Source organism: Indicator indicator, chromosome 4, assembly GCF_027791375.1.
Source record: "Indicator indicator isolate 239-I01 chromosome 4, UM_Iind_1.1, whole genome shotgun sequence".
NCBI lineage: Eukaryota > Metazoa > Chordata > Aves > Piciformes > Indicatoridae > Indicator > Indicator indicator.
In genome coordinates, this window is record NC_072013.1 from 46,747,840 (window position 1) to 46,760,160 (window position 12,321).

At 50.2% G+C, this 12,321-nt stretch overlaps 1 protein-coding gene across 1 annotated transcript in view; it reads right to left on the reverse strand.

The window, feature by feature from the left end:
- LTBP2 (latent transforming growth factor beta binding protein 2) overlaps nucleotides 1–12,321 on the reverse strand; it is a 78,117-nt gene that overhangs the window by 22,316 nt on the left and 43,480 nt on the right. Inside the window, exon 11 of the mRNA XM_054400709.1 lies at nucleotides 3,473–3,547. Coding sequence (XP_054256684.1) covers nucleotides 3,473–3,547 — 75 coding nt within the window. The remainder of the gene's footprint in view (nucleotides 1–3,472; nucleotides 3,548–12,321) is intronic.

Below are 12,321 nucleotides of genomic sequence, written 5' to 3' on the forward strand. Positions count from 1 at the left end.
TCAGGCATATGCAGCAGGCCTGGGGGGAGCAGGGTTTGTCTGTCTAATGCAATGGTTTCCTGCTCTGTACTGAGCACAGGGCAGAGTTCATGAGAACAGCCAGTGGCCAGCTTCCAAATATGCTGGGAACCCCACTCCGAGAAGAGGCCTGGGCTCTCTGGAGGAGCCCCGAGGCTCATTCCTGTCACTACCCGGCACGGCTGGAGCGCTGTCATTCCGACACAGCAACTGGACAAAGTGCTTGGCCTCCACGAGAGATCGAAAGGATTAGAATAATGAGAGCACAAAACAAACAAGCACCAGGGGCTGGGCTTTAGGAGCTTAATTTAAACCAGGGCCATGATCCTCTGTTAGTCCAGCCACCTCCGTTCCACTTGCACCCACAGTGGAAATTCCCATGGGGGACAGAAACTGGCAGGCACGCTCAGGGCCACGCAACCCTACCCCCCGCAGCATGCCAGGGACAAGAGGCTAGCCCACGAGAAGGGGCCCCAGGGACCACAAACTGAGATCCATATGCTCTCTCAGCTGCTTCCTCCTACCCCACACAAGCCTGCTGGTGCTCCTCAGAAATCACAGAATCACAGAATGTTAGGGGCTGGAAGGGACCTCGAAAGATCATCCAAGTCCAACCCCCCTGCCTGAGCAGGATCACCTAGAGCAGGTCACACAGAAACTCATCCAGGCAGGTCTTGAATATCTCCAGAGAGGGAGACTCCACAACTTCCTTGGGCAGCCTGTTCCAGAGTTCTGTCACCCTCACAGTGAAATAACTCTTCCTCCTGTTTCCATGGAATTTCCTATACCTCACCAATGCCCCTTGTCCTGTCATTGGGCATCACCGAGCAAGGCTTGGCTCCATCCTCTTGGCACTCACCCTTTATGTATTTATAAACATGAATGAGGTCACCCCTTAGTGTCCTCTTCTCCAAGCTGAAGAGTCCCAGCTCCTTCAGCCTCTCCTCATAAGGAAGATGTTCCACTCCCTTAATCATTTTCATGGCTCTGTGCTAGACGTTCTCAAGCAGTTCCCTGTCCTTCAACTGAGGGGCCCAGAACTGGACACAATATTCCAGATGTGGCCTCACCAGGGCAGAGTAGAGAGGGAAGAGAACCTAGCTTTGCTGGGTCAGGCAGACTGTGGTGGAAAGGTGCAGGTCCTGGTGCTTGGTGAGCTGAAAGGACCTGAGTCAGCACCAGACATCATGTATGGACTCCAAGGATAGATGGTGCTGGTGTTTGTCCTTGTAGCCTTGTTCCTGCTCAACGGATGCAGCAAGAAAAGGAAAGGAGCTCTTGCAGAGATGATGCATTTGTTCCTCTGCTGAAAGGCACCAAAGGCAGGCTCACAGGACTTAAAGTGATATCCGTCACTGCCTATGCAGCAACTTCACAGTCCTGGCACCGAAATCTTTCTGTACATACTGAACAGAGGAAAGTAGGCTTCTGCCAGGGCCCTACTCCAGTCACTCTACAAACCCAGAACTCAGCTCCTCTCCTACAGCTAATGGCTTCAGGAACCATCAGCCCTCATCAAGCCCTTTGATTCCTCTCCTACTTGGACTGGTAAGAGAAGGCCCCATGTAGCCTCTCTCATAGTCTATTGGCCAAATTGCTTACTGTGGACCCTGAAGTGAGGTGCTGGGCTTCCTGACACATCCCACTGCAACAGCAGAGATAGAAGGAGTGTCTACAGAGCAGTACTTCTCCAGCACATCTTACAAAGGAACATGCAAAGACACAAATCTCTGTTTTATGCTTTTTCTTGTGCAAAAAGATCTTCCTAGCTGACTCCACATTGCCACCTCCCTCTGCTCCTCTGAGCTTCTCCCTGCTGCAGGGGGGATGCAGCAGAGGTCTCTCCTTGCTGACATGAGTCCCTCCAGCTGTTCTGTTCCTCTGACTCCTATTTGATGTCTCTGGTTAGCTCCTCATACTCATAGTCATCTGTGGCTGCATAAGGGATGAGATCTGAGCACCAAGGAGGATAGATGCCATTGCGTTGTTAAAGCTCTCCCCCAGGACAACATGGGGGAGGTTGAATCATTAATTAAGTAAGGATGGTGGAAAGTCCCAGCTAAAAGAGATGAGTCATTGGATTGCCAGCCTTGGGTTTGAATTGCTGGGGCCCAGGCTCCCTGCTGCATCTTCAAGATGACACCTCTCAGCTTATCATGAATCATGAGAAGGGAACCACAAAATTCCACTTCAGTCACATCACAAAAAAACCACAAGTGCTGTGGATCCAAGAGATGCCAAATAAGCATGGACTGGAGGGAAAAGCAGAGATGACACCTTCCTCATATAGAACTGAGGGACTGAGAAGCTGGACATGAGCAGGCAGTGTGCGCTTGCAGCCCAGAAGGCCAATCACATCCTGGACTGCATCAAAAGAGGCATTGACAAGCAGATCCAGAGAGGTAATTCTGCCACTTTACTCTGGTGAGACCTCACGTGGAGTACTGTGTGCAGGTCTGGAGACCTCAACACAGGAAGGACATGGACCTGATGGAGAGGGTCCAGAGGAGGGCCACGAAAATGATCAGGGGGTTGGAACACCTCTGCTACGAGGACAGACTTGAGGGAGCTGGGGGTGTTCAGCGTGGAGAAGAGGAGGCTCTGGGGAGACCTGATAGCAGCCTTGCAGTACCTGAGGGGGGTCTATAGGAAGGATGGAGAGAGACTGTTTACAAGGGCCTGTGGTGACAGGACAAGGGGCAATGGCTTCAAACTAGAGAAGGGCAGATTTAGACTGGATATCAGGAAGAAGTTCTTCACTATGAGGGTGCTGGAACACTGGAACAGGTTGTATAGGAAGGTGATTGAGGATCCTTCCCTGGAGATACTCAAGGTGAGACTTGATGAGGCCCTGGGCAGCCTGATCTAGTTGGGGATGTCCCTGCTGACTGAGGGGAGGTCGGACTGCATGACTTTTGGAGGTCCCTTCCGGCCTGGACCATTCTATGATTCTGCGACTGCAGGAATGAGAAAGGGCTAGACCCCAGCAGCTCGGGGCAGGCAGGGCAGCCTGGCAGCATGCACAAGTGACATGCTCAGAGGAATCACTTCCTGGCACTCTTCCACCTGTAAATAAACAACTGAACAAGCCGACGACCTTCCCAAATGTTTTCAAGCAACAGAATTTCTGTTGCTTTAGACTACAGGAGAAGTGGTTTTGCACTCCCTTAGCAGAGCTGCAACACAGGTCCTTTTAGTGGGTTAGCAGGACTTTAGAGAGGACTTCTCCAGTGCTAGCCCAGCTGTGTGCTGGCTGTGTTTAGCAGCTGAGTCATGCAGAGCAGTGTCACCTGGTTTTCTTTCACTCTTAATTCAAGCACAGAGATTCTTAGAAGTTGTGCTCTTTGCAGATCCGTGTTAGGGAGTCAGACAATTGTATTTCACTTGTATAGATAATTACCTCTCTGACAGTGGATGTGGGAAGGAGAGAGAGGTATGAAAGCAGCATCCTTACCTTGGCAGTGGCTCCGGTTCAGCCTCTTGTATCCCTGGGGACACTCCACCTGTCCATTCTCAATCACAGGGTGTGCTGGGAAGAAAGTAAACTATGTGGGACATCGGCAGTAGAGAAAGCCACCAGTGTCCCACCGTCTCTCTGCCCTCCTTGCAGAGGGGAAAGGGTCCCTAGGTCTGCCTCTGATGGCAGGGGGAAAGGTGGGAACAGCCACATTTCCCAAACAGTGTCTTCTGCTGCTTGGCAAGTGCCAACCCGGTGACTCAGAGGTGCCACATGTGCTTCATACCTGACATGGTGTCACCATGGCTCCTTCCAGGCCAGCTTGGACCGCCAGGTGGCACGGGACAAGGGGGATTAGAGTGAAAGTTAAAACAGAGGTCCTTGACAAGATGCTGAAAAGTCAGCTCAGGGCTTGTTTATTACATTTCCCCCCTGTCCCAATCACTCTCATCACAGAAAATTTCAATAAAAGAGTTTGGTGGGGTTTAAAGGCAACTAAATGGTGGCCCATAAATTCCAAGGAGGTCAAATTCAGGCACCCAAGGAACAAGGGGAAAGGAATCCAGGAGGTGACAAGTTGGGATGTGAGCAAGCATGGGGTGAGGTAGGAAGAAGGGTGCTCTGTCTAAGGATGGGATTTTCCCAGGGTGGGGTTTCTCTTTAATTTTCTGGACCATACACTTGGAAACATAATGTGCATGTAAGAGCTAAATGACTATCTTGTCGTATTCCCACCACTCAAATTCCTCCTGCCTGGCATCAGTAGCTCACACCTGGGTGTCATATGTGGAAAGCCCTCCATATCAGCAGCCAGATCAAGGATCTGGCAGATTCCTAATGTGTGTGGCAGCTTTGGAGAACACTGAGACCATCCTTGCAGTAGGAAAAGAGACTGCAAAGGTCAAGAACACAAAAAACACTGCATGTAGAGAACAGGCTCATCCATAACTCTTTCACCTGGACACTTTGACCTGATAATGCAGTTTAAAGCCATTCTAAAAAACTTCTTGAAAGGCAAAAGTTAGGGTCCAGCCTCCTAGGATAAAGGTGCTTGGGAAATAAAAGCTGGGAGAACAAATCCTTCACCAACCTGTACCAGGAAGGACAATATAAAGTTTCTCCAGGTATATTACAGAATCACAGAATCAACCAGGTTGGAAGAGACCTCCAAGATCGTCAAGTCCAACCAATCACCCGACCCTAACTAATCAATTAGACCATAGCACTAAGTGCCTCATCCAGTCTTTTCTTAAACACCTCCAGGGACACTGACCCCACCACCTCCCTGGGCAGGCCATTCCAATGGGCAATCACTCCTTCTGTGAGGAACTTCTTTCTTAGATCAAGCCTAAGCTGAATGAAGCTACAAGGGTTTCTGAGCACAGAGAGATCCTCAGTGGCTGGATGAATGACTAAGACAAAAAAAAATCTATTTGCCTCCTTCAGTCATGAACTGTAAGCAAGATTTTTTTACAAACACCTGGGTGGTAGAGGTGAGGGGTTGCTGGTGATGCTGGGAATTGCCCAGATTGCCCAGATGCTGGGAATTTCCAACCTCCTGGGATGGGAAAAAACCTCTGGCTCATGGACTCCAGGCTCAGCACCTTGGTGGAATCCCAGGTCCTGCCAGACTGCAGCCTGTGATCTTGGGGCTGCTGACAGGCATTAGCTGTGCTTGGAAGCATCTGTCAGCCTCAGCACAACGTGATAACAGAGGCTTGAAGGCAGCAGTACGGTCATGTGCAAGCCCTGCAATGGGGAAGCAAGCATGCTGGAGATCAAACGGCGATGATGTGTCACAGCGCTGCTGCTGCCTCTCTGAAAAGCCTTTGCAGAGAAACAGACCCTGCAGCATCCCTTCACCAGATGTTGCTGGGGAAAGGGCATGGCAGAAAATACCAGTGGTGGGGGTAAATATGCAGGTCTCATGCCACTTCAGCATCTGCAGCTCATTACTGCAGCAAATCACTCATGAGGCTGTGGAGAAATGTCTTATTTTTGCAAAGGAACATGAATTCCCTTCAAGGAATAGTAAAGTAACATGAGTGGATCTTGCTATACCAAGGGGAACAAAGTTTCCAAAGTACTTGATGGAGGCTGCTTTCCTTCTGCCAGGACCTGGCCACAGGTGAAGACAACATGTGCCTGCAGGATGTAAGCTATTAACTCTCAGTATTGTACTTGGTTACTTGAGCAGGGGACCATTTTCTCCCGAGTTCTACTGTTGCCAAACTACAGCAGAGATGGACAAATGCCCCTGAAAGACCAGTTTAGGACACCCAAGTTTCCTGCAAAGGGGATCAGGATCCACTCCTCTCCCATGTAGCTGGAAGGAGTGGGAGACTGGCTTTGGAGACTTTTCCTCTAGAACCCACCAAAGGGAAAAAGATGGTCTGATAATCAGAGCATATATATCTGTCAGCATCCAAAACTGGAAGGGTACTTCATGGAGAAGAAGCTTTATCCAAGGGCCCTGGCTCCCCAAACACTGTCTGAAGATGGGACGAAGAAGCTCAGGTGGTAGCCACAAGTGCCTGAGTGAGGCAAGGTTTGTAGGGTGAGATAATGCATTGCATCGGGCCAGCCAATATCACTCTGTTAAAAGAGGAAGAGGCAAGCCTGCAGTTAGATGAGAAGTGATCAAATGCTTGGCTGCTCAAAGCTAGCCCATTTATTTAACTCTTTCCATTTATCACATAGAAGGCATTATCTCTCTGAGAAACCTTGCCTTGCTGAACTCACTATCAGGACTCACAGACATTTCTGGAGACCCTGAATCAGCTCCACAGAAGAATCTCCACTCCAGCTGAATGCTGGGCATCTTCCCATGCCTGCAGTAGGCACAGAATATGGAGTCAGGAAGGTGGCTGTGGTGCCCTTGCTTGCACTTTGGAGACGAAATGATCCAGAGTCCAGAGTCTTGTGGCATCTGGAGTGGTGGACTCAGTCAAACTTCAGTCTGGTTTAGTGTGAAGCAGAAAAGATTGCAGAGATGACCTCAGTTGCAGAACTTGTTGGCAGAAGTGCCGAGCAGCTCGAACCCCACAGCAGCCTCCAGAGACCAAACGTAGCGGAGGTGTCAGACCAAGAAGTAGGCAAGGCTGTGGCTGTGGCCATAAGCTGTGCGCCCAGGCAAAATGGACAAGAGGGAAGGGACACAAATCCTTCAGTCCACATCTGTCATGACTGCTCTCCTCTCCTCTGGGTGGTCTGTGACAGGCAGCAAGACTTTCTGCAGTGCCCCAACAAAGGCTACAGTAGCAGGGGCGGGGAAGGCATCCACCTGTGCTGATGTGCAATACAAAACTAAGCTTTTCTGCTTTACCCATGGCCAATAATGAGCTTCAAGGAGAGAAAGATGCTTCAAGGAAAAAAACCCTTTGGTAATTACTGTTGGCCTTTGGGGTCATTTTAACAGGGAGAACCTCATTTCACTCCCACACTGGCTCCCAGATACCTCTGTAACTAAAAACCACTTTTGCAACACTGTGCTGCTAAGTGCTGAATCACAGAATCACAGAAACATCCAGGTTGGAAAAGACCCTCAGGATCACCAAGTCCAACTGATTACTCTACAAGGTTCACCCCTAAACCATATCCCCAAACACCACATCCAAACCACCTTTAAACACATCCAGGGTTGATGACTCAACCACCTCCCTGGGCAGCACATTCCCATGCCTGACCACTCTTGATGTGAAAAACTTCTTCCTAATGCCCAGTCTAAACCTACACAGTTGTAGCTTGAGTCCATTGCCTCTTATTCTAAGAGACTAAAAGGTTGACATTAATGATGGGTAAAACAAATACTCTGCAGAACAAGGCAGTTCTGCAAACACTGCACTTCCACAGCTTAGGCTTTCTGCTGTACTGCTACAGCCTTGCAGAGGTTTCAACTTCTTTCACCACCTCGAGCCCTTCTTTGCTGTCCTGGACAGAATCCCTGTGGCACATGGTGTTACGGTAGCAGAAGCAGCCCCCTCTGTAGCCTCCTTCCCGTATTTCCAGTTTTTTTTTTTTATTTCCTGTATCTTCCCCGGTCTGATCGCAGCAAGAGCAGAGCAGGGGGTTGATTTTCCAAGGGGCGTTTTAGTGCCTGCAGGCTCAGCACAGGCAGGGGAGAGCGCAGCTTACAGGGCTCTCTGCTGGGCGTTCCTGATGACGCCGCCTCCCTGGGTGAGCTGCCACCCCGCTCGCAGTGGGAGGTCTGTTTGGGGAATGCTGCGGACGCCAAGCCAGACATTACAAGATCCAACTTTCCAGTGAAATTCAAACTTTTCTCTAGGACAAAAAAAAAAAAAACAACAAAAAAACCCCACACCACCAAAAACCCCTTGAAAAAACACAGGGAGTGGGAATAAAATCAAAACAATAGCCTTCAAAGACTAGTTTCTTAATGCACCCAGGCACATAGCTGGAGGACAGAAAGCACCCTCTGACTGCAGCCTGAGATAAGGGACAAGGGGCACTGAAAAACACCAGGATTTGGAAAACAGAGGTTTACTGCTGCACCTACCCACACAGAAAGGTGAGACTTCTAGCTTTCAAGCAGTACCAGAAATGATTTCCATCACTGGTATGGGCTTCCGGAAGCTGCTCCTGTGGGTTGCAGAGGTGTGAAGTCTCTGGGACAGGGAGGAGATAGAAGAGGAAGAACTCTTCTGCTACAAGTTTCCTTTATCCCCATGTGCCTAAAGAGAACCAAGGCTTCAAGGAAACCAGTGTCCACGTCCACACCCACCCTGGGGTCTCTGTCCACCTACAGCTTGAGCCTTGTTGGTTTTAGTTTCCATAGACCATCTCTTGACCTTGTTCCAGCATGTTCTTCTCCACAGACCACTGCATGCCCCAAAACAGTACATGGTCTGGCAGGTAATCAGGAGTAGTTCTGGCTGGCAGTGGGCCTGCTGCTAGCCCCACATCCTGAGTTTGCCACAGTACATTACTTCAGCACAGCTTTCTCACCAGAACTGCTCAAATACCCTGCCAGTCCTTGCACTTCCTCCCAGGCACATCCAAGTGTCTCTACTTCAGCTACTTCCTCAGCCTCTAATTCCCTTTTCCTACTATCATCTTTCTCCAAGTTTAACTTCTAGCTCCCATATGTTCCTACTTCTCTGTTCTGGCCTTTCAGTGTGTGCTCCACTGCTTCCTCCAAGTAAAGAACCAGGATTTCCTTGGACATTCCCTTCTGATTTATCCTATCTTGCAGTGCAGAGCATTTCATCCAGCCATCTCCAGCTGGAGCTGAAGGACTGTGGTCACACAACAGCATGCAGGTGTCCTACCACTTTCCAGAATACTGCCTCTGGCTCCTGTCTTTCACACAGAATTAACCAGGTTGGAAAACACCTTCGAGATCATCAAGTCTAACCTATCACCCAAACCAAATCAACTAAACCATGGCACTAAGTTCCTCATCCAGTCTTATTTTAAACACTTCCAGAGATGGTGACTCCACCACCTCCCTGGGCAGCCCATTCCAATGACCGATCACTCTTTCTGTGAAGAATTTCTAACATCCAACCTAAACCTCCCCTGGTGCAGCTTGAGACTGTGTCCTCTCGTTCTGTCACTGGTTGCCTAGGAGAAGAGACCAACCAACACCTGGCTATGGCCTCCCTTCAGGTAGTTGTAGAGAGCAATAAGGTCTTTTTCATGGGTTGGGTGACAGTCTTTATTCCAGCAACTCATGGAGCAAGCTCTCAACTCTCCCCTTTTTCCCAGGGCTGTCTCTGATATATCCTGGGCACCCCATCTTCAGTTCTCACTTGCTTGAGCAACAGTGAACTCACAGCAACTTCTGCTATAGCCTGCTTGAATACCCATTTCTGTCCCCACTTCTCTGAAGGGGCCTAACAATACACACCCTCCCAGCAGCAAACCAGACAGCCAAAAGAGCCTAAGAAAACCTCTGAGACTAATGTAACAGCCACTGTAGAAAGTCCTGTCCAGGTCAACCCCACCCTTACCTTAATTCCGAATTCATCTTTTAGCATGGTCTCCTTAGCATGCAGACAAAGCATTCAAGTGCCTTGGCTTTCCTGATGCTGGGCAAGACACTTGAAATAGCAGGGACTGGTCATGGCAGGTTCACTCAGACAGATGCCTGCCTCCAATTCTTCTTCTCTGATGTCTTTCCGCACACAAACACGTCCCAAACATGAAAGCTGCAGTCGATGGAGACATCCGGACATATCCAGACTCTACTAACAATCAGTGTCTCGGGCAGACAGTCAATCCAAACAAGTTCTCCATTTGTCTAGCTCTTGCCTGGCTGCACTTCTGTACATTTGTAACTGTTTACACTGAACTAGCTTCTGCCATTTCTGTCTCTGGTTGCTGGAATTGCATTCCTAATGCTGTCAAGTCTGCTCTGGTGCACGCCTCCCTGGGACGCACGAGCGGCAAGGAGTTTTCTTTGAGGACCAGGCTGCCAAGAAGAATGCTGGAAACGTCCCCTGGACATGTTATCTCTGTGCACGAGACACCAGGTCACTGAACCACAGCCCAGGGACTTGGAGTGAGCACAACACTGGCCAGCAAGACAAGGAGACAGAAAGAATGTGCGTGGTAGGCATGAATGACGCAGAGCGATGCCTTCACACTGGACAGGCATGGACCCAGGAGCCCTGGCAGAGGAGGCATGGAGTGATGAGAGGTCATAGAGCTTGATGACTCTGTTGGGCATTAAGATTATGGAGAAAGGACTGTTTCCCTGACTTTACTCTGGCCTGAGATTTCTTGTGTGTGAAGGCAGCATGCCAGAGAAAAGCATGCCAGCCACCTGGGCTTCCCACTCCACAATAACCAAGCCTCCATCAAATGTCTGCCTTTTGGCTTCCTTCACTTGCACTGTGTGGTCTCCTGCACGTGGGGCTGGCTATGGGGCAGTCAGTCAGAGGTAGCCAAAGGAGGAAGATGCTTGCACACAATTAAAGAGGCTGAAAACGGCCCCTTTGACTGGTCTGAGCTCCTGCCAAAAGCAACAAGAGCTGTTTGGTCTCCAAAGGGGATCTTTATCACCAAAGCCAGAGGGGCTGAGAATGGCTTTTTCTTGTGGCACAGGAAGATAGGAGGCCCACGGGGATACATTTTTTCATATCCCCATGGAATTAATGTGGGAAAAAAGCCAGAGGAGCGTCTGTCCACTCAATGAACACCAGCAGTGACAACCTCCCTCAAGTTTCAGAGGCTGCTAGGACACAGGGCATGTGCTGAGCTATGGAAGTGGGACCTGCTGGCAGCAAGGAGGCATTTATGAAGTGCATTTGCTCCACTGGCTGGCTGACTGCAAGGAGCACATGGGATTATTTCCTGCCTGTTTTCATGTCTTGGAAGCCTGTGATTAGAGATACATTTTGAAACCTGAAGACCTAAGTACAGCAGATCAAATCACTGCTGCAGCTCTGGCCACTGAGTGATACCTAGCATCCTGGCTAGAAAAAGGAGGTGCAGAGATTTTGCAGCCATCCACATCTTAACTGAAGTGGTAAGCAGCCACTTCCTAATGAGTGGACTGCAGAGAGACAGGGTGAGAAACAGGGAGACTGCTGTGGGATGGAGAGGAGAAAGCTGTAACAGGGGATGCAAAGGTCAGGGAGAAAGAGGAGGGGGCAGAGGCCTGTGTGGAGCATTTCCTTGTTTGTGCTGAACCTGAAAACCCTGTGGTGGTCACCTCTATATCTCATGTGCCCAAGGCTTCCATGGGACTGGCACATGGACTAGGGTAGACAAGCAGCATCATGGCCTGGGGCCACAGCAGAGCCATGCAGAAAGGGAAGAGGACAACAGTCAGAGCTCCCCATTTCTGTGCTGGATTCCAGGATGCTGATAGCCTCGTCTGTGATTGTGAGGAATTTGGCTCCAGCTGTCCCTACCCCTGGCTAAGGAGGAACCAAATCAAGGGAGGGAGTATGCAAGTGCAAGTGAGTGGGACAGCCTCTGGGCAGAGCTAGAAAGCACCAACACCACACATGCTTGCATGAAACCTGCCACCTTGGACACCTCTGCCCTGCTCATGGGTCAAAGTCTCCCGGACCATGTGGTCTGATTACTTCAGTCCTTAGAGCCAATGAAGGCATGTGAATGAGCACTGAGGCAGTGATGACAGGGGGCAGGTAGAGGAGAAGTGAACAGCTCCCCACCAGCACTGCACTGGACATGTGTGCTTTGCCCTGCACCAGACCCACTCAGCACCAGCTGCCAGAGCCACTGTGCTTGTGGGGCTGCCTCCCCCAGCCAGGAGTCCTTCAGCATGGCTTCTCCACCACAAGATGGGATGGGGATACAGTACATAGGTCCATGCCAGTCATGAAGCACCCCGATAAAACAGCCAAGGGATCCCCATCTCCTACTAGATCAGTCCATTCAGCTCCCATGTGCAGCAGAAAGAGAGCTGGATGCCTGTGCCTCTGGAAAGGACCCTGGGTGTGCTCCTGCCAATTGTTTGATGTAGTGTTATTTCCAGAACCCCTGCCAAGCTCGTGTTGGACCCAGAGCAAGCCTGTAACTTTATAGGTCTCAGGCTGCAGCCTCCTCCATTGACCTAGGACTGCACCTCCTAAAACAACGGTCACTCTTTTCCTGTTTTGCCCTCCAAGCATGGTGGGAACCACCAGTCACACCAGGGTTTTGCAGGGGCAGTTTAGGGAGAAAGTGCTGAACCTGGAACCAGCACTCAAACTCAAACCCATGCTGCTCCCTGCTGCATGGGCTGAGGTGGTGGTCATCACGGCCCTGTGCACCATTCTCAGGCACACTGTGCATTCCTGAGGGCCTTGGGCAAAGGAGAGCCATATAACAGGGGACCTGTTGCTCTGCTTCATGCCTCCTTGGCCATGTGG